Source organism: Lonchura striata, chromosome 2, assembly GCF_050655825.1.
Source record: "Lonchura striata isolate lonStrDom1 chromosome 2, ASM5065582v1, whole genome shotgun sequence".
NCBI classification, from domain to species: Eukaryota; Metazoa; Chordata; class Aves; order Passeriformes; family Estrildidae; genus Lonchura; species Lonchura striata.
The window spans coordinates 95,761,271-95,787,629 of record NC_140704.1 but is presented as its reverse complement, the minus strand read 5'-3'; the positions used below and the strand labels follow the sequence as shown (position 1 = coordinate 95,787,629).

At 36.4% G+C, this 26,359-nt stretch overlaps 1 protein-coding gene across 2 annotated transcripts in view; it reads right to left on the bottom strand.

The window, feature by feature from the left end:
- The window catches only part of GABBR2 (gamma-aminobutyric acid type B receptor subunit 2), a 450,589-nt gene that overhangs the window by 28,269 nt on the left and 395,961 nt on the right, over positions 1-26,359 (bottom strand). For both annotated transcript variants that reach the window (XM_085573703.1, XM_085573704.1), the window contains one exon: positions 8,965-9,075. In XM_085573703.1, the coding sequence (XP_085429829.1) occupies positions 8,965-9,075 (111 nt within the window). The remainder of the gene's footprint in view (positions 1-8,964; positions 9,076-26,359) is intronic.

Below are 26,359 nucleotides of genomic sequence, written 5' to 3'. Positions count from 1 at the left end.
TACAGCTAAAAACACAGATTCATAGTACCTAGTTCAGCTCCTCTTTACTCCTGGTACATAAACATTCATCTTCCCCAGATAATAAAATTACATTTCAAATTATGCTTGGGGGGACCTAATTCTTGAGGCTGCTGTGGAATTTAAGGACTATTTGATATTTTTAGGCTGCCTGCTGGGATGCAGATGTCTCTCCTCCTATTGCTCCTAGAGGGTTCAAGCTGGTAAAGGCTTCTCAAGACTGTCTGCTGGCTTGGACCCCACACAAAATGCATCAGCAGACATCTTCATTCAAGACAATGATGCTGGTGATGAGCACTGCATAGCTTCATGTTTGGAGAACACAGCAAAATTAGGGAGATGTGCTCCCTAACCCCAGAGCAGAGTCTGGCCTCAGAAAGAGCTCTCAAACTTCTTTCAGAGCTGCTGGATTTTATGTAATGAGAGAGCGACTGTCTTAATTAATTGGGGACTTACGTGGGATGTTAGTTCTGATCTCTGCTGAGAATTTTGATTAAAGACTCTTTAGAGAAGGCGTGCATAAATACACACTGGGATGGAGGCAGGCAGCTCCTAGCAGTGCTGTAGTGCTGGATTCAGAGAGGTGTAGGACACATCTGTCCCCACTGCTTTACACCAGCTACAATTCCCATCCTGGCTTCTGATGGACCCCACACATCTCCAAAGCAGTTTGAATAACTCAGGGATGCACATTCCCCTATAGAAAGCTGTCGTCTAAAATTTAAGGACACCTCAGCCTACTGTCAAGCCTAATGGCATAATTTTAGTCCTTTTTGGATCTCAACCAATGACACTGAGAATGCAGACAGGAAGCCTTCCTACACTGCTATTCATGAACTTAAAGCCTTCTTCAATTTTAGTAGTCTAATACACATATCTTCTTGATGTAGAAAGTGCCATAAAATATTGGTTTGGATTTTCTCAGAAGATAGGGGCAGCTGTACAGGCAGGACTGGTTTGTTTCATCTTGTGTCTGAGGGTAGGCAGCTTCCATTTGGCACTGATTTAGAGTATTACCTTTGCAGCTGCTGGTATGGTAGGTTTAGGCTGTGTTGTCTGTGCACCTAAAAAGGCTGTGAGAAAACCACTCTATGAATTTGGGGAAAACAGTAACTGTAGACAATGGGATTGTATCACTATGATTAAAGATGTAATAAAAGAAATCTGCATTAAAATGTTAGAGGCATAATAGGGGTATGGAGAATATTATACTTGTGTTTAAATTCAACAGGCAAACTTTAATTTTAAAAAATCTTGTACTGACCAAATTTTCATACATGGGAATAAAATAAAAGTGTTTGTAGTTGCACTATTGAAAAACTTTTAACACTGTTTTTTAAAAACTCTACCAGCTAGTTAATTTTAAATCTTATGCATGAGAATTACTCCTAAACACAGGAACAATTGCTCAGATCCACAACATATATTAATGCAACCAAGTGCCAGATTTGCTATTGGATTGCACAGACTGCCACATGACAGGAAAGGAATTACTTATTCACCTCCATTGCCATGTACTTCCTTTAAACCATTTTTAAATGCTTAATTTCAAAGTCATGCCAGCTTAAGTTATGAACAGTATTAGGAAAGGAAGATAGAGAAAATTACACTGAAGATATATGACAAGAGCAGAGAAATACCAGAGGAAAAATCTCCAGTCTTGTCAGAAGTTATGGTTGCCAATAACTGGGGGATATAGCTTTGAAAAGATTATATATTTGAATTAGCTGCAGCTTTGCAGCTAAGTGCTGTGTTGTAGTAGCACTGACCCTGTTTGCTTGTGGATTGGAGACCTGCTGAGTACCACATAAAAAAAAATAACAGCAAGTCCTTTCTTCAAAGATTTTACATCTGGAGATTTTTGTTTGTTTTGGTTTTGTTTCTTCTAGCTAGATTACTGTGAGACTTCCCCTCCTGGCCCCCTTAAAGACCTTTCAGCCTGAAATAACTGTGAAGCTTGAATTGTGTGTTTCTCTACTCATGTTCATTCATTAAATCACAGGCACAGGCACAGTTTTATCTCAGTGAAATGGCTGCAGATATTTTTCAATTAAAAAAAAAAAAAGGAATTTTGGTTTTCATGTTTTCACTGGAGAATTGTGCAGCTTTCAGGAAGATGCATAGAAAATTGACTTTTTAAAAATTTTAATTACATGTACAATGAGTAAGGTTAGAAAACTGAAAGACAAACTATTCTCTTGTAGGTCTCCTAAATTCACTGTCAGTACAATCTGATGTTAAACCATTACTCACTCCCCCGATCTGCTATAAGTCAGCTGTGTATTTAGTTAATTTTCACAGAGCTGCTCTGGATAGACATTACTAAAGGGAAGCTTAATATTTCTATTGAGCATTAGGACAAGAGTTAAGTATTGATTTTAATTGCAAGATATGCATATTTAGCTATTCAGCTGAAGGACTTTCTTCTTAAAGGTCTTGGCAAAACCCTTTATTCCTCCTGCAAGACAGAAAAGCAGCTGCACAAAGCTCTGAACACTAACAAGCATCCAGATTTCACTTTCCAGCTTCTCAAACCAACAGGTCAATAAAATATTTTCCTCTCTTTCCATTCACAGTACATCTGACTTTTTGCATGAGAATTTTGCTTAGTCATGAAACAATTATACTAACTCAATTGAAACAAATACACAACTGGTCATTAGCAAATATCCATTTGGAATAGCTTTTTATTGTCTTTGGTATAAGATTACCACAATCACAGCTCTGTAAAGAGGTGAAGCACCTCTGCTAAAAGCCAGTGTGTGCTACAGTTTAAATCAATTTCTGCTATACAAAAACTGATGCCAAGAGACATGTAAGGGAATACTGCACTCACTATCTGCAACATTTCAAAAATATATTGCAAGTTTCCTTATGGTCATATTAGGGAAAAATTTATACAACAAAGCCATATGGAAATGTGGCTTTGGATGCTACAATACTGTCCATATTTTATTGAAGAAATAATAAATATCTGGTACCACTATAAACTACTTTCTGCCACCAAAAAGCTTAACTATCTTCCTCTCTAATTACTGTAAGATGTGACAGATGGGATCCACCATATATAAAAGTTGGAATCATGTAGGTTAATTGATGGGGTAGGTCCTTATTCTGAGTTCTCTTTTTGATCATGAAGGGAATTTAGAAAGAATGCAAATATATGTGTTAAAAATCAAAGGTATTATCAGAAAACATTGGGGAATTTTAACACAATCTGAAAACTATTTGATTTTTCTACACATAAAATTTATTAATTTTATAAAGTAATTAATAATATGGTTGATATAATCTCATAAGATAATTGGGAGGAACTTGAGGAAATAATCTAGTGCAACCTCCTGCTCAAAAAGCAGGCTCAGATGTGATTTCAGTTCAGGTTCATACTTTTATCCAGTCTGGTTCTGGAACCTTTTAAGGACAAAGGCTGATCAAACTCTCTGGATGAGCTGCTCCACTGCTTCCCTTTCCTTAGTGACAAAAAAAGCATTTTTTAACATCCAGCTTTTATTGAGTAAATATAAAATAACAGCAAAATAGTAAAAGGAGGAGCATGTGTTGCACACCACAGCTGTGCTGTTCATACCCAGCTCCTGGGCTCGACACACACAGAGGGCTTCAGCTGGAGCAGTAGTGAGAAGCCACATCCAACATCCATCAAGGACAGCCAGACCATCCCTCAGTACCACCTGTAGGTACCTAAATGCTGTCAATAACCAAGATTTCTGCTGGATATTTGCAAACTGGTGCCTGTCACAGAACCAGCATCTGCTTCCCCTTCTGCCTGCTGAGGCAAGAACACCAAGTGCTGACTGAAGACTGGGCTGCACGGCACTGATTGGAACCCAAGTTCTAAACCATGGTACCTAACTCCCTTTTTTGAAAATCTACTTCCAAGTGCATGAAAAAAATGGGAAAGTAATGTTTATGTATTAGCCAACAAAGCAAAGGAAACCACTGGAGAGGGAGAGGGGTAGCAACAAGGTATATTTACAAATAGCAATGGAAAGTTTGTGTATGCACTGTAAATGATCTGTCCTAAGCTGCATATGTATAAAAAAGCTATTCTTACCTTAAAAAATATTTTGGTGGTTGCGGAATGTAAAAGGAACAAGCAATAAAATTGGCCAAAGACTGGGCAGAATGTAACAAAAGTTAAAAAGAGGAAATTCATAATAATCATTATGAATCAAGGATCTAAAATAGAGGTAAGTTAAATGCATAGTAGTAAATGAATGGCTAGCAGCATTAACAGAATTCATAAAGATTTATAAAAGTGCTAGTTGAGAAGAATGAATCGTAATAAAGATTCATTCCTTGGGAGATGACAAATTCAATAGCGATGATGCATGGTAAGATGTGCTTAACAAGGGGTTTTGTCCTATATTTACATAGAGGTAGAAGAGTCCATTCACATCTTGCCAAAACAGTGAAGTGCAGCTTATTCCAGCAGTAAGAGAGAGCTCTTGAAAACTCTGTCAAGACAAGCTGCTGTAATCACAGAGATCCTGTAACTTACATGCAGTAGTTTTAAGAATTGATTTAGAAGTAGTCTGGACTGCTGGGCTTAATTGTTGTTATTTATTGAATTCTGGCAGCGGCACTTAAGATACAAAGAGGCCATATGGGAAAAGAGAAAGTGGAACACCCCCAGTGATTACAGAACTATTACCGTAATTTCTATCCTAAGCAAATTAATGAAATGGCTGACACATGAACTCAGCCAATAAGTAGGAAAAAAAAAAAGTGATAGCAATATAATTCAAATTGCTATTATTTTTTAAAGTGAGTTTGCAAGACTGAATAAAGGTAATTACATTCATGAAGGATACATGGACTTCCCAGTAGTGTTTATCTTAATACTGCACAGTATCATTATTTAAATACAGAATGCTATAAAATCAATACAACAAATTTAAAGTGATTGAAATCTAGGTGATGGATATCAACATATAGCTATTAATGAGAAACTACTAAAAAAGAAGATAGTTTAAAAAAAATTCTAACTTAAGCTGTTCCAGATATGTACATTGACTTGAAGGAGAAAATAATATGGCTGAAAATGATGCAGAAGAAGCAGAGGGTAAGTATGTTAGACAACTCACAGAAAGAGTCTTTAGAGCTATCACAGAAATTTCGCTGAATGCAAGGAAATTTGCCTAGAAATAAGGATATCAGGTCATTTTAGAGTAAGAGGGACAGCATATATGCAAGACGCACCAAAAATCAAGGCTTGGAAGTAAGACAAATTCAGTTTAGCAGTTAGTGAGCCTTAGGAAGCAGAGGATTCTTTCAGACTTTAAATTAAGATTGAACATTATCCCAAGGATCTATTTGAGTTGAATTAATATTTTCTTTGGCTTCTAAACAGAGCTGTGTTGAGCAGTATATCAACTATAGTGAAATGTTGGAATATGAATAGTTAGAAGAAAATAAATTTCTTATTCTTAGTGACATTTATCAAATCTCATGATGAATATGCATTATTTTTTTTCCTATCTCAGTCATGAAACACTGATATTTTAATTCTTGGCAAAGTTAGCTGAGGACAACACATTAAAAACAGTGTATAAGAAGTGGCCACTATTATTAGTTATGGCTTAAATCCCCCTCAATTAACACAGGGAAAAAATAGGATTTCATACAGCAAGCAACAGTCAAGCTTGAAATAAAATTTTTCCTCAAAAGCCTGTTTCTAAATAGCTGAATAACAGGTACCTGTAATAAGATGTCAGGGACACAATGAAACTTCCAATGTATGCACATCTTGAGTCTAATGTTAACAACAAGAATTATCAGGAAGAGAGGAATGAAACAGTAGACAAGACTAATGTGTGTGTGATTAATAAACAAAGCATTCTAGGAGTCCAGTCCACTATTGTTCTGGCTGAGATGAGACAAATAATTCATACCCCTCAGAAAGATGTTAGTGCACTCCCTAATAATGCACCACCAGCAAGTTTAAGACGGTGTGTTTTCTATTATCCTTTGGAATATATGAAAGAAAGGTGCTTTTCAACTATGTCTTCCTCATGAAAAATCAAAATAATGCAACTAACTAGTTGACATGCTGGTTTTCAGGCATATGTTGGACTTGACCTCAGAAGCCTTTCTCAGCCTAATGGATTCTGTAATTCTGTGATGGTGAGCATGTACACAGACCTTGAACTTGTATGCAGCCTTTTTGGAGCTGAGCTTGAGATGGGAGAAAACAGTGAATCCTCTATGTATGGAGGAACTAATATGTATGTGAATCCTTTATGCATGGAGAAGACTAATACATTGGTAATTAAGAAGATTACTAAATGGTAAAGGCAAAATTTAGTATGGTAATTTTCCTGTTATTCTCTAGTCACCTGAGGAATCTGAATCTAATAACTGAGAAGCTTTCATGCAGAGTAAGCATTTCCTCACGTAGCTTCAGAGGCAATTGAAGAATTGTGAATCTGACTTTCAGAGTTTGCTTACTTTAATGAAGAGGGAACCAGTGTATCCCTTTAAGTAATGCCTTCATTATTTTGCCATTCTTTTCCTTCCCTGCCCTTTCCTGCCCTTCTTTGCTCTGCCCTACCCTGAGTGATTTATTCGCTGCATCAGTGCATTCAAGACATCAGAATGGACAGTATTGCTTTTACTTCAAGACAAAAAAGAAAGGAACTTTTTAAAGTCAATCCAATTTTTTATATTCCCATTTTGAGATAAGAGGTCAGAGTAAATAATTTTGGCCCAATAAAAGCCATTTCACCTTAAATATTGCACTGTGATGTAATTAGCAATACTAGCTCTTTAGTATATAGCATGTTAGATTAGATATGTTTTATTATTAAAAATCACATTTTATATTATCTAAACCTTTATAAAATGATACAGTAACATGAGACATTCTACTTTTATTTTTTCTGAAGGCAAACTATGTGTAGTGTACAGAAATGTCTTTGGTGATGAGATAAAATGCATCAATTCTGTTGTCCTCATATCACTCATTCACTCATAGCAATTATTTAAATTATTCAGATGAGTATCTTCCTTTTTAATATGTAGTGATTTGTGTGTTAAGAGGGCACTGGAGTAATAAAGAGTGTGTATTTCACTGGTGGTTATGAAAAACTGTGTGTCTGAAATTAGTGAGTAATGGCATACGCAAAATAAATCTGAATATTATAGATATACTACAAGCCAAGAAATTCAATAGTGAATTGAGTACTTTACATCTACATATATGCACATATATGCATATATTATTGTTTAATGCATATATGCATATATTATTGTCTAATAATGTAATGGCACTTGCAAAATAAGTTTGCAAATGTCATTACAGACTTAAAGAGAGTCACATATCTTGTAGAAAACAGCCTAACATACATGCTGACAAAACAATCTAGGGCAAAGGACTAGTGAGAACCCAAACAGTTTGACTACTAACACCATTCAAACTCGAAAGCTCTAAGAAAGTTGCCAGAGAATATATATTTGAAATATTTTAACTGAAAACACTGATGAAGTTATTTAAAAAACAAAAAGTCCTACCAGTTGTTTGAATTTTACTGTGTTAGTGCTGGTCAATGTCACAGCTCTCAGCTTGTGGCTCCCTTCAGGACACAAATTCCTTGATGCTGTGCTACATGCCAGGGTTAATGTGCATCCAGAGCCACCTCGAGCTGACCAACCAGTAAGCGATGCTGAGGTGTGGAATCTCTCTTAATTCCTGATCCCTTTGGAGAGAGCATGTATGTCCTAGCTCTTTATTTCCTACTTGGACATTCTCTAAAAAGGAGGCATCGACACCTAAAGTTATCTTTTTTTTCCTTTTTTTTTTTTTTTTTTCCTAATCTTTTTCTTTATTAAATGGAAAGCTGAGAAGGCTTCCATTTGGCTAGTAGCTCAAGGATCAGAGCTCTTACCTGGGGCCTGGAGACACTTGATGCCTCCTTGCTTGAAGGCCCCACCGTGGCAGAGTGGCCTGACCACAAAGCAACTGTTTAGAATTTAGAGAAACAAAACTTCTCTCCCTTCCTAACCTCACATTGGATATTTAAAGATTTTTCAGCCTGAAAAAAGCAACATGAAAAGCAGCAGGACTCATCAGAGCAGTCGTTCACAGGGGAGAGGGAAGAAGAGGACTCCAGGCACCAGCAGCCCCCTCTGGGCAGCAGCACCAACCATGCCACGTGGAAGCAGCTGATCCAATCTTTTCCTGGTGTCCTAATGAACCAGCATGCTCCAAATGCACAGAACAGATTGACCCCTTCAGGCAGTGTAGACTAATGTCTGTCAGGCTTAGGATCCAGATGGGGCTCAACTCTAGATGGATGTTCTGCTGGTCAGTGCTGTCCATATCAGATGTTTTCAAAACCTTCAGGTTCAGGAGCTTTTAATCACTAATAGTCACCTATACAGTTTTTTGTTTGGGTTTTTTTTTTTTTTAACTATCAAGCCTCAGGGTCTCTGGTTCCTGAGGTCTGTTTTAGTTACTAAATATTTTTATGGAGATGGGCCTCAGTGAAAAAAGGATTATATTGATTCAAGTCCCAGATTAATCTTGCATCTCATAACAATTCCTCAAATATATTAGCAATTAAGAGGCAAAAATCTCAGACAGCTGAGTTCCACCTTTTTGGAGAATCTGCAGGAATTCGGATGATTTGACTTCTTTATTTAAAAAGTTGTCTTATTTATAGACCTACCTTTTCAGTACTGAATTTCTAAGTTTGTGGTATATCCACAATATTCTGCTTAAACGCTACTGATGTCTTATTTATTTTACATATGCATGTATCCACATATTACTGTCTAATGAACACTAGAGCAGATCTGATCATAGAAGTTGCACTCGAGGCAGTTTTTACTTCCTCCCAGCCATCAGGAAAACAAATATAATTCAGTTCATGCCTATCAGTAAATAGCAGCTTGAAGTCAGTGCTGTGCAGAAGAAGCTGTGCTTACCATCAGCAGCCCTTTATAAGCATAGACAATCCCAAGCCAAATGGTCATGTGGGTGTTTTCGCAGTGCTCCAGGATTGGTCGGATGGAGATATCTCTGCCCGCAGGGTCCGGCTGCAAAAAAAAAGAAAAGTGAATTATTTGGAATCAGATTTCCTTTTGTTTCACACCTCAGTGGTACTTTGCTCTCTTTCAGTAGATTGAGTACATGTAGGATATGGAGTGGATAACTTAACAGTAACTTGTGATGGCAGCGGAGCCATGAACCTGCTGAGAAATACAGTGCAAAACAAGAATCTCAGGAAATAGCTGCTTCATAGCTGCTACCTGGTGAGGTCAGATCTACTGTAAACCTGAAAGAAAATATCGGAAGTCACTCCGTATTTAACAGTGTCAGTCATATTTATCAGCTTTAGGACATGTCCCTTTTCTATAAGACAAACAGCTTGAAAACACAGGCATGAAAAATAATGTATTTAAATTTCTCTTTCCTTTCACCTGCAGTCCTTGTTCCTTGTGTCACTGGCAAATGGCTGATAAACAATATATGAAACACTGCTGTGTTTCAGGTGGTTTTTCATTGATAACCATGAGCTAAATCAAAGACCATTTACTATGGAAACTATACCAGTAGCTTAGGAGAGATAATAAATCATCATCATAAGAAAAAAAAGAGTATTTTAGAACCAGTGATTGCCTGTGCAAAATGAAATATTGCTGGAAGCTTTGCAGTTTTCCATTTATCTTGAAAAGGAGATTGCATAATATTGCACAATCAAGAGGACTTGGAGTCTATCAGAACTGTTTGTATGAAGGAGAAGCAATAACAAAGACTCAGAGAAATCTGCAAGACCCACCCCTTGACTTAATATTTTTTTTTAATGGTCAGGTTAAAAACAGTTGACACACAGAGAAAAGGGTTACTATCTACTACGCTATATATAATTAGAATAGATATTAAGGTCTGGTCAAACTGCTAGACTACTTTTTAATGGTGTACATAGTTAAAGAACACAAGGAACTTGTATGGGATTCTAACAGAACTTGTTTTAGTTACATACTGCAGAACACTCCTGTTGTGAGATGCATGTACCTACAGTCCCCTGTGTTTATAGAAAATTCTAAAATACTGAAAGCTATTTTTCCTTCCTACTTTGAAAGAATGGATTTGAGCTTCAGTCAAACTAAGATCAACTCAGATGTAGCTTTCTGTACCTGGTTGTCCCAGTGGGATTTTCAATTTTCCTTTTTTGTGAATAACACATGTAAAATGTCTCATGCAGAAGTATAATTATTATAAAAGGAAAAGAAATGTTTTCACTAACTGAAAAGTAGAATTGTACATGGAAGGACTTGGGCGAGATCTGAATAATTTCTTAAAGGTTGTTTTTGTTTCCCCTGATGAGGTATGACTTCTGCTATGTATTTTAGTAGTCACAGCAATAATTTTCAGTTCACTTTCTTCCACTGGTGTTTTTGTATGTGAGGCATTTCCCCTGACCTCATACACTGTAAAAAAAAAAAGAGAAAACCCAAACAACTTTGTGAGATGATGCGCTGCACAATGAAACTATTCACAATGCAAAGCCTCCAGCAGGCAAGACATTAACATTTAAAACCTTTTCCTACCCTAAACTGCTGTAGAAACCCTAAATGGAAAAATAAAGCTCTTGGAAAAAAACTAGGTGTCCTAAAATAAAATAAGATAAAAACCAAGGCAGCGATATTAACTCTCCCACAGAGCTTATGACTCCATCCTAATGGTTGTTGATGGCAGGCGAAACAACCATTAGCTGAAGAACTGAAATGACTGCGAACATTAAGTGTCATCACAACATTTAAGAAGCTACAAATATTTGTCTGGGGATCAGTTGAACTACCTCATTCTCACTGATCAATGAAAAAATCTCAGTGCTAAAATTTAGGTGAGCTGAAAGCACATTTTCATGTCAAAGCTACAACCTAATATGTTTAACATCATTTTTTTCCTATTATGTAATAAACTTCACAGAACAAATTATTCACACTGAGCTCTGAATGTCTTACTGATGTGTCACCAGGACTGTACTACAGAGAAATTTTTCTAACCTGCCAGAAGCTTCATCTCTTATGGTCTGGAATTACAGAAGTGACATAAAATTTAAGGTTTTCATCATCAGAGTGTTTTCGGTTTTTTTTTCCTTCACATTGGTGAGTCAGCAGAGGACTCTCTTTGCTTCCCCAGATCCACATCACTTCTGTCAGGTATTTCTTCTATTTCAGTTTCCCACATTTGTGAAACAAAGTGTATAAATAATGAGGACTTTCACCTGGTGTGATGAATGATGTCATGTGGTTTGTTTTCCTTGTTCCTGGATTGAAAACTCTAATCACACCTGGACTGAAGGATTCCTCCACTTTTAAGTAATTACAAGTAATTGGAATAATTCCCTGTTTTGAGGAATATTAATTAAATGAGAATTCCTATTTGGTTTGTGGTATATTATATGTTCATATAATTTTATATAATTTATATCTTCTCTAATGAAAATTCACTTCAAAAATGGAAAGTGTATGTCCATTTATTACTCAAAACCTCTTTTTTTTAAGATCCAGGCACAAAAATGATTAAGTGGAAAATGTAATTTATTTTCCAATACTATTAAAAGAGTAAGCATAGTTTCCTTACTAGGAAGATTATCAGATGTTATGAGGCATGATAGTTCAAAATTGATGTTAATTAAGTAAAACAGTGTGTTCAGATTTTCTTTGTGAGACAGAAAAATCTTGTGATCTAGGCAGAGCAGGGAAAGAGAGAATACTGATTGCAGCAAAACATGGGGCAGCAGTTCTTATAAATGACTTTCGAGACCTGCAAGGAGGTAAATTTTTTAAACAAAAATTTGCTGAGGTCGTGTGCATGTGGGGTTAAATGTTGGCAGGTCGCAGTAATTTTAAAGTGAATGGACTTCGCTGATTACTCACCACTACTGGAAAATGACATTTGTGTTCTACTGGTTTTAATTTGCCATTCTGTTTCTTCACTGATTTTGCATGAATTAACTAATCATAGCAAAAAGCAGGGTTAAAAAAACATATGATATTTTCTGATGTCAAAAGAATTTTTGAAAACTCTACAATTACAGCTGAATGGGGCACTTGACTGACCTCTCTAATCATCCACCATTTGTGCACTTTGTTATTGCTTTAGAGAGGATGACAACATAAATGCTACCAGTGATTATGTATGTACTGGAAATTTGCCCTTTCCTTTTATAGAAAACAATCTCAATGCCCTTCAGATGTCATTCTCAAAAGCCTGAAGACCTCCAGCCTTGTGATTAGGCTGAAGCTTTCCTACCTCTTCTGAAAACTAATAAGGTTTCTGACATTGACATCAATTTCTGGAGTGCTTTCAGTAGTTGAACATAAATAGTTTAATCTGTTCACTTCATACAAGAGTTGTGTATCATCACCAGTAAAATGCTTGTTTTACATGAGATCTGCTAGGTCTAGAAAGCAACCCAAACCAGTAAACAGATTGCCCATAGAATGTTGATATCCCCCGTGTCTGTGTGTTTAAACTATTATTAGTCAATTCTGTTGTTCTGTTGCTCTTTCATTTTCTTTCTTCTTGAGTCTTCTGGGAGGGCTGGCAGGTCCTTGTCATAACAGGTGAGTGATATCCCAGGTGGGAATTGGCAGAGTGAGAAGTAAAGCTTAAAACTATCAGTAACCATTAGGGAAATATGATTTATAGTTGTTTTTTTTTTTTTAATTTTTAAAAAAAATATAAATCTGTAAGTGCAATTTCAAAATTCCTCTTGAAAAGGCATATATTTGTATGATGACTAATGTACCTTTGACTTATTTTGTGTCTTTATTGTTATTCCTTTTCTGTAGATTCACAAAGGTTTTAAAAGGAGGAAGAGTCTCTATTCCCTGAGGCATTTTATCCAGCAAATATCTGTGAAGAACAGATTGGGCTAGCACATAGTATCCAAAAGTTCTTGACCTTCCCAAGGCAGTTTTTCTACATGGGTTCCTTGGCCAGTAGAGCAGACGATGCTGTTTGCAGAGCTGTGGTGCTGCTGTGTGGCAGAGCTCCCAGGGGTCAGTCCCAGCAAGCTCGCTCAGGACATTGCAGCAGACCCCAGAGTGACCCTGGGCCATTTCTGGAGCTGCACTTTCACCAGTGAGAAAGTCACAAGATTAGGCCTCAGTCTTTTCCAAAGATGGGCACAGAACATAAGGTAAATAGTTGCAGCTTCTGTTTACTATGTTTAAAAGAATCTGTGTCTCCACAGCACAGTAAAATGCAGGATCATACTCTTCTGTCACACTGTTAAAATGGCCTTCATATACCATCCCACTCTATTTTATCTCCCCTTTCAATGGCTTCAATTGAACTGGCATAATGACTATATACTACAGCTAATTTGCAGTGTGAATTAGATATCTCTGGCATCTTTAATTCAGCACATTTAGCAGTCATATGGACCTTAAATATGATATCTTGTCCTAAAACTCAGACTTTGAAAAATTGTTTCTTTACTTCTTAAATTCACTTTTTTTTTTCCTCACAAGGATAATTATAGTTGGTTTAAACTCTGAATTCTGTAAAGGTACTTCATAAAAGGATTCCAACAGTTTGAGCACGCAGTGTGAAATTGAGAGCCAGGCTCTTAATTACTGATGAAAAGAGAAGGATCAGACACTGTCAACTTTTTGATTACTTAATAATTTGTAGGTATTTTTAGAGCAAAACAGCTGATATGAACAGTGATATGAAGAAGAGATTCCCCAGGAAACGGATCCCTTTTTGTTTCATGTATTTTTTACTTTGTGCAGTCATAGTTTCCATTAATGTGAAAGAGGAATGGCAATATTAAGCTAGGGTAGCTCATTTGGAATGTCTTCCAATTCAAAATTTGGTAGGCAACCTAGAATAATAGGCAACCTTGTTTGTCTTTGTTGATACCTGAGCTTAGGTTTGGGTACATTACGGATCCCATTATATGTCACAGAGTATTCCACAAAGCACAAGACTATTCCTGAATTCTTGCAGTCAGTGACCAATTTAATTTCCCTCCAATGTTAGTTGAGAAGTTTGGACATTTCTGTAACGTTCTAATGATTAAAAAATGAGGTATGCAGTGTTTCAGGACACAAGCTTTCTTACCAAGATGTGAATACACACCTCTTGCCTCTGTGACATGAACTAAAGGGTATCTTTAGGTTATCCAATAGGATTAAAGGGTATTTTCTGCTTCATTCATTTTCTTAAACTGAAATCCAGTTCACCACCCCACCTGAATCAATGGAATGGACTTTAGGCATTGTCTGGCTTCACAAATACTTCAAAAATTAATCTATTACCACAATTCAATATAGCAATATATATATTTATATTGTAACTCCTAAAAAATCTTTATTCCAAGTGGCATTTTATTATGGGACAGTAATTCAGTAATGGTTAGCTAGCAATCATGACACAACAAAATGACACTTACTGGAATACCAACAAGAGTATCCCCTTTTTTTATTCAGTCACTTTTCTCAATTTGGTTTTCTAAAGAATAAAGATGTGCCATGTAAACCAAGGAAAATATACGGATACATTTGGGGGCTTCAAAGATATTGATGTTGCTGTTTTACATCCCTCAGCTTGTTGCATATACAGAATCCAGGCCTAAATTTCCAAGTGAATGGGATCAAAGAAAGACAGGAAACCCCCCATCCTCCCTCAAATATATTAGAGATAACGACTGTCATTCTTATTATCCGAAAAAAACCCCAAAGTTTGATAATAAAGACAAAGTGATATCATCCTGCAATATATTTAAAGGAAACCTACTTTTTAGGTCCCCATCTGCCTCTTGTACAAATAATTCTATAAATCAGTCAGCATACATACTGTAAATTAGTCTGATTTAAAGATGATAAAATGCCAGAAGAGCTATTTATAAATTCTTGTATCATTAATTTGTCCATACATTTATTTGTAGAGAAAATCTCCCATCAGCATTATTTATAACATCACTTTACTCAATGAGTTTTATTTTCCTATTGTGGTGGTTCATTTTTGTTTAAATGAAACCATTTTTCTGAAAGGCAAGATTCCCAGAGATTTCTTGCTATTTTCATTAATATCATCCCCTAATCCAACCAGTTTCATTTATTTTCATTAACATAAAATGCAAACTAATAGTTTATACTGAGTCAAGAAACCTCTGTGATGCCTGCAAATAATCACAGACTAGCAAATGAAAAGGGAAAAGGCAAAATTCTCCTGAATCATGGAGAGTTTCAAACAACCGTGACTGAGTCTTCCCACTCTGCACTCAACTATGGCTTCAGTGGAAATTTTACATCATATTATTTCCTCAGAGAATGTTGCCCCAGTTGCATATCTGGATAATGAATTTTTTCTGTGTACGTGCATGGAGACAGAGGGACAAGTGTTACAAAGACTCAATAATGTACTCAGCAGTAGAACGTGTGCTTTCCTTTGAAGGGAGGGCAAGGGGCCAAAACACATAAGAGAAGTAGGTCAGAGGGATGGGGAATTCTGTTATTACCCAGACCCTCTTGCACTGTACAGATTCTTCCAGAAATGTACAGTTCCTAGTATCAGCTTCACAAGAGGAATATTTTCCCCTCCTTTCCTCTGAAGCTGCCCAGAATTGTGGCTCACAACCCAGACTTGCACTTCCTTCAAGTTTTCTTTTCCTTTCCTAGCTAGATTCGTGCTATGCTGAAAGCCATGCCAGGCACTCCTTTTGGTGGCTGGAGCAATTCAATGTCTCCTTGCTTATGGTAATGGAAACAGACAGCATTCTTGGGAAGGATAGCAAAGGCAGAAAGGAGAACAGTAGAGTGAAACCACAGAGGACAGCCGGGGACAAACTGTTTGGGTGGCCTCAGCTGGAACCAAGTTAGAGGCTGTTTTTGTAATTAATTTCCTAGTGGGTAGGCTTTGAGTTGTTAGCAGGGATATGACTTACTGCCCATTATGTGGCACTCAGAGAAATAGGATTTAACACTTTTCCTGTAAACAAGCCAGACTTGCACCCAACAACTAACAGAAGCTCTCATCAGTTGCTTCTTCCCATAAGAAAAAACAGGTCCTCAATTGTTCCTGGCTATTTGGGTCAAGGAGGACAACAATCTCACCTCTACAATTGTCTTATGTTTTCTATTCAGTGCTATAGTTCCCTTGATTTATGGATTCTAAAAATATCTATCACTATGCTTATTTGCATTGTAGTCACCACAACAACAACAGCAACAAATGGACACTGACTTAATTTAGAGAGTGAAAAATCCATTCCCTAAGAGGATTTAAAAACATATATATCATGTGTGGGAGAAGAGGGAGCATGAAGTAGGATTGTATGACATTTTCAGAGGCAAATATCAGCAGAGACCACTCTTGTCCTATGCAGGCATTGATAAATTAATAGTTTCTGGACTGTGGCAAACAAAAAAAATATTAATTCTCAACATTAGGGAGATTTGGGTTTTTTTTGTATTCTCCAAAATGATAAGATGATGGTCCATAAACCTATTGGAGGATTTTGATGCTATTTTTATAACTGTACTAAGACTTAATTGAGGAACTACTGTAGTAAGGAGAGGTATTTCCTTTGTTTTCAAAAATTTGAACAAAATTTTTAATTTTTAAATCCTAAGACTAGCTTAATAAGTATATTCCATAATTTCATCATGATGACTGAAGCAGAAACATCTAATTATCTTCCATAAATCCTTCTAAAATTAGGTAATTCAATTTCCCCAACACAAAACCTGCTTTCTCTTCAATCAACTCCCAGTTTCTTGTTGACAGTCAAACATAAGGTGCATCTCAATGAACAGAAGTAAGAGAAAACGTTAGCCTTTGATAAAAAATTTGAAGATTTTTATTTTTTCCCCACCTTATAACACTAGCACTTTCTCAGATATAACATTTTTACATACAATTTTCATGCAAAAATGAGTGGATGAATAAATCAATAAAGGTCAGGTCAACAGAAATATTTTGAGTACTTCAAACGATTTGATTTTGTTTTGACCTTTTAAAATTGATAATCTTCTTTGATATAACCTAACTCCATTTTGATAAGAAAGGTCATGTTGAATTCAAAAGATGTGTTCTTTAGTTAACAAAGGTCAACAAGAATATTTTAGCACTTACCTACCAAAATAATTCTGCATGGGAAAACTGAGACTACCTGTTTTTTTTCACCAAGTACATGAGTATTATGCCTACTCAATGTTTTCTGAGAAAAATATCTCAATATCTAACTTAGATATCTCAATTACCTAAAATAGATATTTCAATATCTAATTAGCTTGGAGGATTACTTCTGAAGATTCATGCTGGCCAGTATAAGTGAACCTATATTAGAGCAGTGACACCAATGAATGAACCACACATCTTTGCAACTTTTACAGACACAATTTTGCCAGCAAAACTTACAGGTAAAGGCAGGTACTTAAAGTTGTACGAAGTATGCCTTTATCTTTGGTAGAGTCCTGTTTCAGCAGTGAAAAATGTAGGCCTAAACAAACAAAAATTACACTTGGAATCTTAAATCAATGTCTGTCTTGTTTTAAAGAAAGACTCTGGAATGAGGCTTCATATTTCATAGTTATATTGACATTATAGTTAAATGAGACTGTATATAGATTTTCATATTCATATTTCAACTCCAGTTTGAAATAAAACATCTCTTTTAGGAAAAAAAAATCCTGTGACAATAAACCTATATAGCCCTTGCTGAGCCAATTGTATTGACTACAGAAAAAATAGCCCTAATTTTGGTTCTGATGCCTACAATGAATTATCAGGTTTCTTTAGTTCTTACTATGTTTTGACTACCGAATTGAAAGTCTGAAAAACAGAATTTTGTTGCTCTATTGGTATTTTCAGATTTTGACCCAGTAAACTCTTAATGTAGTCCTTGATAAGCTATGTCTTGAGTTTGTGTTTCAGTGTTGACATGTTTTATCTTTCTTTAACATGCCTTGTCAGCCTTCACTGGGCCATTGGACCAGCACATTTCCTGAAATCTGAAGAGTGGACTGGAGTATGCTCAGGTATTATAGCTGCCCCAGAGATGTATCCAGGATTAATACCACTCTAACACCCAAGGTCAAGTTAGACCAAAGCGTACACCTGTAACCAAAGATGCCACAAAATCTTTCAATTTTTCGTTGGTCTATTCTAAATGAATACACAAATGTGAAGATAGTTTAAAAGCTATAGAAAAGAAAAAAATACAATCTTGAAAAGAAAAAAAAAAATAATATTGAAAAATATAATAATGAAAAATAATAATATTGAAATCTTATTTACTAGGTATTTCTCTTGATTTCATAGGAATAGTTGACATAACTGAGAACCTATAATAGTTGCACTAAGCTATCTTGAAAGCTACATGCCCCCAAAACACAAAAAGTATAACAGTAACGGGGATTTTTGATTTTTCTATGACATCTTTCTTCTACAAATAGCTATTTTGGTGTTGCCACTTCTATTGACGTTATTCAGAGCAAAGCAGGTAGTCATGGGAATTTTTCTTTCTCACAGTTCAGTAAAACTTTTATGCAACATTTTTCTTAAATAATTTATTTTCTTTCAGCATCTGTCAGACCAGATTTGATTTAACACAAGTCTACCAAACACTTTAAATGTTGCAGGTCCTTTGCTCTGGTATACAACAGAAGACTGTTCAGTTGAAAAAGCAAGCCAACATGAAAAAAAAACCTAGCAACTATAAAATCCATTCTATAATTCCATAGGTTTTTTTTTTTTTTACATTGTTAGACTTGAAATCATATAGGGTTTTTTGTTTCTTTTTGAAGCATATATATTATATAAATGTATAAATATATGTATGTAGCACAAGCAGATAACTCTGAACCTACTCTACCTTGCAATTCCCACATATTCTTGATAATATTAGTACATTTGCTTATTTTTAAGGTGATGTTTCTGTGAATTCTTGCATTAGAAGATCTGGACGAGTAAAAATGTTCATTTTTTCAAGCTGTATAGTTATAGGAAGCATTGATCTGATGCGTTTTCATTCCTATAGCTAAATACATTGTGTATATCCATAGCTTTACATTTTTTCTCTTGTCATGAGACCTTAATGTTATCATGGTAGATAGAGATTATCTTACATACAAGCATCTTCCCAGTACAGGTGTATCATACTGTGTCAGGTGCCAGCATGTTTCAGGAAGTTGGATTGTTTCAGTATTGGAAACAAAGCCTGTAATCTTTACTGGACTTGAAGAATTCACTGAGGTGGTTAAAGTGTCTAAATCTATCTGTAAAGTGGTATCTAGCTGTAATTTTTAATAGGGTGTAGCTAGTAATTTAATAATTTCTCCTGTTATTTTTAGGGATGTCTATTCCATAGTTTTATTTTGACAGGTGAGCATGTGTAATTTTTCTAGAGTGCTTCCAGAGCTGACATGAAAGCCATCAAAAACTCTTTCTCAGCATAGCCCCTGACAGCTTACATCTACACCCAATTTTTCATTTCCAAGATCAAGGCAATGAAGAGAAACAGTAAGGGATTGATGCCTTTGTTCTTGATACCACTTTTCACAACCCACTGAGACCAGCAGAGGACGAGATAAGGACAGGGGGGACAGGCATTATCTGCATGAGGGCAGGAAAAGCAGCACATTTATGAGCAGTGATGGCTGGTGCCAGTGATGACTGGTTTGTCTGACTTGGCATTCACCTCCTTTGCAGTATTCATCTACAGCCACTAACTGGCCTGTCACACATTTCAGAACAAACCCTTCTGTCTGAGCTATCTGAGCAATTATTATGCTGTCACCATCTCCTCTTTAAGGCTGCCGGACTTTAGGAGAGGCAGGAAGTGTCACCTTCTGGCACTGCACTGGGCTCTGTGTGGCAGTGCTGGAGGACTCCTTGGAGCAGGACCAGCCACACAGCTGGGTAAGTAGCAGTGGCGTGGCCCCAGGAAATCTCAGTTTTGCTGATGTGATTTGAGGAGCTAAGGAAATTGCAGAACGTTCTGCTACCGAGCTCTTAGTTGATCCTCCCCAAAGTAAATCCACATTGAGGGTATCTGGAGTACCTCTGGTAAGAGCCAAGTGATGCAACTCAGTAAGGTGAGATGTCTTAATCCTCTGCTGGAGTAAGCTTTCCTACCATTGAGAAACTGAAGCTTGAGGTGGTATTCAAAACTCAGATATCTGAGGCTTGAAAAAGTGTCAGCAGTGGCAATTCTTGGTCACTTGAGTTTTTATACAGTAGAGTAGATTTTTGGTAAATTACTCAGAAAATTAAGTAAGAATCTCATAAATACATCAAGGATAGAAATAAAGCTTGGGGGAAATCCTGAGATTGAACGGAATAAGGGAAATACAGAAAACTCAAGAAGACTGAAACATCAGACCATTTTGGCTCAAAAAGATGGTGGGGAAGAAAGGAAGTGGTGGTGAACACTTTTTCTTGCCAAATTAAAAAGAAAGGGAAGAGAGAACTAAAAGCTTCAGAAAGCTGCAGAAAGTGAACAGATTCACATGATCCTAAACAGCACTTCCTTCTGGAATCACCAAGTGGGATATGAACTGACTCAGCATAAATCCCATACAATTAACACATATAAACCAACATGTATAAGCCAAAAATAGCATAGAATTCTTTCTGCAGGCTGATCAATATTACTTAAAAAGTATCCCTCATGAAAGTAATTTTTTTCTTTTTGAAATGTGTTTGTGTAATCTTTGTAAATCTTTATCTCCATGCAACTAGGCCTAATGTTCCCATAATCACCTTGACATGACTTTATGAATACATCAGTCATTCAATACAACAAATTAAACAACATAAATTATTGGTAAGAAGCAGAAAACTACTTTCTTAGGAGATGGTTGAAGGCTATGAAGTCTACCTCTGTATGAATCAGAAATTGTATTATAATTATTATAGAAACATGAACTCTTATAAAGGCAAAATACAAATGTAGACTTTTGAGCTTGACTTAAAAAAATCTTGATTTGAAAAATACCCACCCAATATTACCCTCCACGGATGAATGGACAGGGAAAGACATATGACAGTTTTTCATACGCTTGTTTATGAACAGACAAGTATATCTTCCACTGAGCAGTCCAAGGATATGTTCAAAGGATAAGTTTAAAACTTTGAGTAGACCATGATTTAGCTAACCTGTTAAAACACAGGGATTTATATATATCAATAAGTAACATAGTTTGTTTACATGCAATTGAGGGATTAGAAAATCTACTGTTTATGATAAATTTTGAAAGCACCATGAAAGGTGGACTCATACTACTGTTTTCAGGGAAAAATCCAAACAAATGCTTACCTTAAATTTAAAAACATTACAGTTTTATATTATATGTATAATATAAAATATTGTACAGCTGAAAGTTACATGAACCCATTCTGTACAGACAGATTATGACAGCCTTCCTTAATTAAATAGAACCATCTTCTACAAATAATTTTTTGCTGTAGCAGTTTGGACTAATTGAGGTTAATCAAAAAGTACCTGAATAACTGTGTTTCAAAATGTAGTGTTTCAAAATGAGAGAGTCCCCATTACATAATTTGCATGTTAAATAATACCTTAGCACTGTATGAGCAAACTCTCACAATATGGCCCTATGCATTTAAAATTTTATGGAGAAATATTAACTTCTTACCATTCTTTAAATACCCTTTATCCCCTGAAGATATAAAGTCTGTGGTATCTTGATTCCTATATCTGCTAATTATGATTAAATAAAAGGTTTCAGTTTTCAATGTAGTATTCTTAAATACACTGCTTTCAAGAATTGTATCAAATAAATAGTCACAATATGCAATTTGGGTTGACTCACAGGATCATGAATCTAAACACTGAGATATGCATTGCTCATGTGTGAATCAAATCAAATGCTGAGGACCAACATCTCTTGTGACAAGTAATAAGAAGCTTCCTCCAATACTGTCTGATCTGTATTAGCTGTGCAAATATGTTCTTTTTAATTAAATAGTATGCAGATGTTATAGTTCAATTTCTATTCCCAATATATTTTCACAAGTATGAGTTCTTGTTCTCTCTTTAATAGGCTCTATGTTTGCCAAAATAGTCTCCAATGAATTCACTAACGTTTAACTCCATGGTGAAAATAATTTGCCTATGCCATGGGTTACAAAGACAGCATATTGCTTACAAATTGAAATCAAATCCACCAGGTACCATTTGTTGCTTCTGAGTTTTTTTCCAGAATATTTTACTTAGTGGACAATAAATATAAATAAATACCTGAAATTCCCTGATAGAACACCTGTCTATATGGACATAAGAATATCTTTACTGGCATGTCCTAGCTTCCTGGGCTTATCTGCACATGTGCATGGCTATCTTCAACCCTTAGCTTTCCAGCTTTATCTAAATGAAAAAAAACCCAAAAAAGAGAAATGATGAGTACACAGATGAAGGACATCACTGAATATACTTTATTTTTCACCATCATCATGCCATTTTTAAATGGATGATAATTTTTTAATGAATGATTTTCACTCATGTCTGTATAAAATACTGTTTAAAATGAGTGTGAAAGACAGGTAGGTACAGGGCATCATAGCAGAGGAATTTATTTTGTGTGCATGGACAATGGCAAACAAACAAGATATGATGTTATTAAACCTATCCATTAAAGTGGCTGTCCAGCAGGGTTAATGTACCTTTGCTAAAGGGTGCAAAAGGCTGTATTTTTCTAGCTCTGCAGAGAAGAGCAGTTCAGAGTATATAATTGTTTTGGATCCAGCAGCCATATCTAAAAACTGATTGCTGTAGTTCATCGCTGTCAGGCAGCTGCTAGGGTGGGAAGAACACCTACTCTAGTTATAGCCTTCCCTAAAGTAAATGGGAATCTTACTTTTCATTTTAGTGCAGTCAAGATTATGCCTGTCGTTTTTTTTTTACATTTTTCAAACCTAACAGGATTCCTACAACTGCAACTATGATTCACCACCTGCAGCACTGCCCGGGCTGGACACACCCATTCAAACAAAGCCCTGTAGCCTTGTTACCCACCAGTGCATAGAGCAAATCAGGGGTACTTTTAGAGCACTTCTGATGTAGTTCCACTAAAAAGTAAAACCAAATCCCAAGTGCACATTCCCACATCAAAATGCTGATGCAGGCAGACAGACACAAAATTCCTTGAGGAGGGAAGCCTTTCCATAAGTCAAGACTTAGATTAAACTGAAAAACTTGATTATTAAAGGTGCATGTGCCTTTGTATGTGTATAGTTTCATGAGACATATCTCTGATACAGATATCTATTTTTTTCTTTATAAAGAGGAAATCAACTTTTAAGAAGCTGCAATTTGAAGATTCAGAATTTCTCTTTTAATTTACATTAGAATGCTGAACTATAATTTAACAAGAAGATCAAAACAGAAAACTGAACCACCTTACAGAAGCTGTCTTTCAAGAATGAAGAGAGATTCAGAATGTTTCTGCAAATTGCAGTCTTCAGTCTGATTAGACATTCACTATGTCAGCATCACCACAGACAGAAACCTGGAGGGTTTTTTTATATCCTCTCTCTAGATCTGTGTTTTTTAACTTGTGTCAGACAGTGAGAGCAAACTACCAAGAATGGTAAGGCTGATGTGTGAGGGTGGCCTCCGTGTACCATAGTATAGAACACCAATCTGTAAGGCACTACTCTTGGTAGTGCCTTACAGGCATTGCACCTTGGAGTCCTGTGGCATGTGTAGCAAGTCCAGGACTTCCTGAAGGTGATCAGGAGAGAACACACAGTGCCCTGTCATCTGCTTGGTACACAGAGCTCACAGAGCCAACAGCACTTAGCAAAAAGCTGAGCATTTATTTTCTCCCAAGCATTTCTTCTTATGACCAAAAGAGCGTCTTGTTAGTTAACTGGCAATTTCTGGAATATAATGCAAAGTGTATACCTTCATATTCTTAGTCTGTGTCAAATTCATAGTGCATGGAGAATCAGGGTAAAGGGGTGGAATCTACCCAGTATGCTTTTCTGTCTTTTTACCTACATCTGCTGAAGAACATCTGCAGCTCAGTAGACAGACTGTTTCAAGGACAGCAAGATATCAGGCTATTCACACAATTCCAGCTCCAGAAAACCATGGAATAGCTAAGGTCAGAAGGCACATCTGGAATTCATCTTGCTCTCTAGCTTCACACAGGACCAGCTAGGGTCAACCACATGGTGTGATCGCCTGTGGTGCTACCCAGCACCTTCCTAGAAACCACAGAATATTCAACTTGTTTGCCCAGAGCTGTCCAAGCTTGGCCAAGTGCTGCATGAGAAGACAGGGCACTGGTGGCACAGTTATCTCAGGCCCACTTCTCTGGCTTGTCCTTTTGCACAGGAATACTTTGGAATTCAAGTGTGGATTTTGGTCTGCACTCAAAATGAAGTATAGATATGTCAGTGGAATATTCCAAACACAGATCCACAGGAAAAAAAATATTCTATGTTTTACCTTCTGCTTAGTCTTCATGTATATGTCTTTCCCCCTAACATATGTGCCCGATTCCCAAAGTGATGGATACATTGAAAATTTATGCATGCTTTACATTTAATTTAGGCATTTCCATAGCAACTCCTACATTTCTGAATGTTTTATCCCAAGATACAGAATATATTCTTTTCAGAAAAAATTCCCAGGCTGTATTTAGCCACATTCATATATGACTTTCTACAATTTAATTTTCAATGAAAATCACCCTATCATCTACCAGAAGCAAAAGTTTTAACATACAGATTAGATTTTATGACTTCTTTCATCTCACTTTGTGTTTAAACAATTAGTCCTGCATTAAATAGAGCTAACAAAGCCTGATTTCTCAGAATCAGTGTTTTTGATTGCTAGATGCTGGTGTTTTATAAAGTCTGCCTTTGAAGGAATAGATCAAAGATGCCTCTCCTTTCTCTCTCTCTCCCCTGGGTCTTTCACACTGCGGCTTTCTTGTCAGGAGACTCTAAAGGATGAACACGCTTTCCAGAGGCCTGATATTCAACCAGTGTTTGTAAAGACAGGATGATAGACAAATCAAATATATATATTACTGTCTCTTCAAGTCTGGAACAAAACTAGATGGACTTGAGGTGATGTATGATGCAAATGGTAGTAATGAATTGATGACCTATACTTCTATATGGGTGAACTTAAAAACATCTGGGATTCAAGTAGGAATAAAAAAAATCTCAGATAGAAGAGGAAATACATATACAAATAAAAGAAGACAGGAGAGGTATGGGAAATAATATCTTCCTTGCAAATTTCCACTTGTTTTTCAGCTGCATTTTGCCTTTCTAAATGTCACTTCTTGGAAGTGTGGAAAAGGATTCCACAACTGCAGGCTTTGCTGTCACAATAGTAAACTTTCACCACATCTGATCCCTGTTCCAGAACCAGCTGGTACAGCACATCTCGTACACTGGTATGCCTCCTGAGCAGTCAGCATAAAGCAAAAATCTAATGGAAGGGAGGTGAACAAAGCATTCAGATTTGCCATCAGGTTATGCACACATCACCTGCATTTTGGGCAAGCAGGAATGCCCAAGCCAAGTGGTGAACAATCAGGCTTCCCATGTGTCAGGCAGAAACCTGATGCTGTACTTGCCTGCTGTGTCACACAAATCTGAACTGCTCTGTAAACAGCAACAAATAACTGAAAAGTCAGTGGTGACACACCTAAATTTATAACTTGCACATTTCTTCCAGTTCCATCATTTTCATACTAGGAAGCAAGAGAGGGAGTTGAAAGAGAGACTCTCAGGATCCCAGCAGGCTCCAGAACATAACCATCATATATTTGATTTAACCCTAATGCAATTATCTGCTTTAGATGAAGGGTGATTTTAGCTTGCTGGATTCACTTATAAGATCAAAAATTAATAAGTTTACACTGTTCTAAAGATTATAGCATTTTCAGTGGCCCTAGTACAACTCCAATGGCTTGAGTGGAGCTGCTAGATATAAATTCATTACATAAATGAGAGCTGCTTTCAGTCAGGCAGCAACAATTTGATCTCCAATTAAAAAAATTAATCTTAAAAAAAAAAGCCTAGCACTACAATTAAACTGCTGTTGGATGTACAGTGAATGTGCACCTGTAGCACTGAAATGATACTCAGTTTGTGGGTGGAAGTGTCAATAACAGAATCAAAATTGAAGCCATTTTCTCTGTATCTGTGCTCAATCTGTTGTAAGTCACAATGTCCTTAGGAGGGCAGACTATTTGTAAGGCTCACAACAAGAACCTAGGATATTAAATCTTACAACCTAAAGATCTATTTATTTTTCTCTAAAAACAGGGTAGTGGGAGGAACAATGTCAGGCAGGGATTTGTAAAA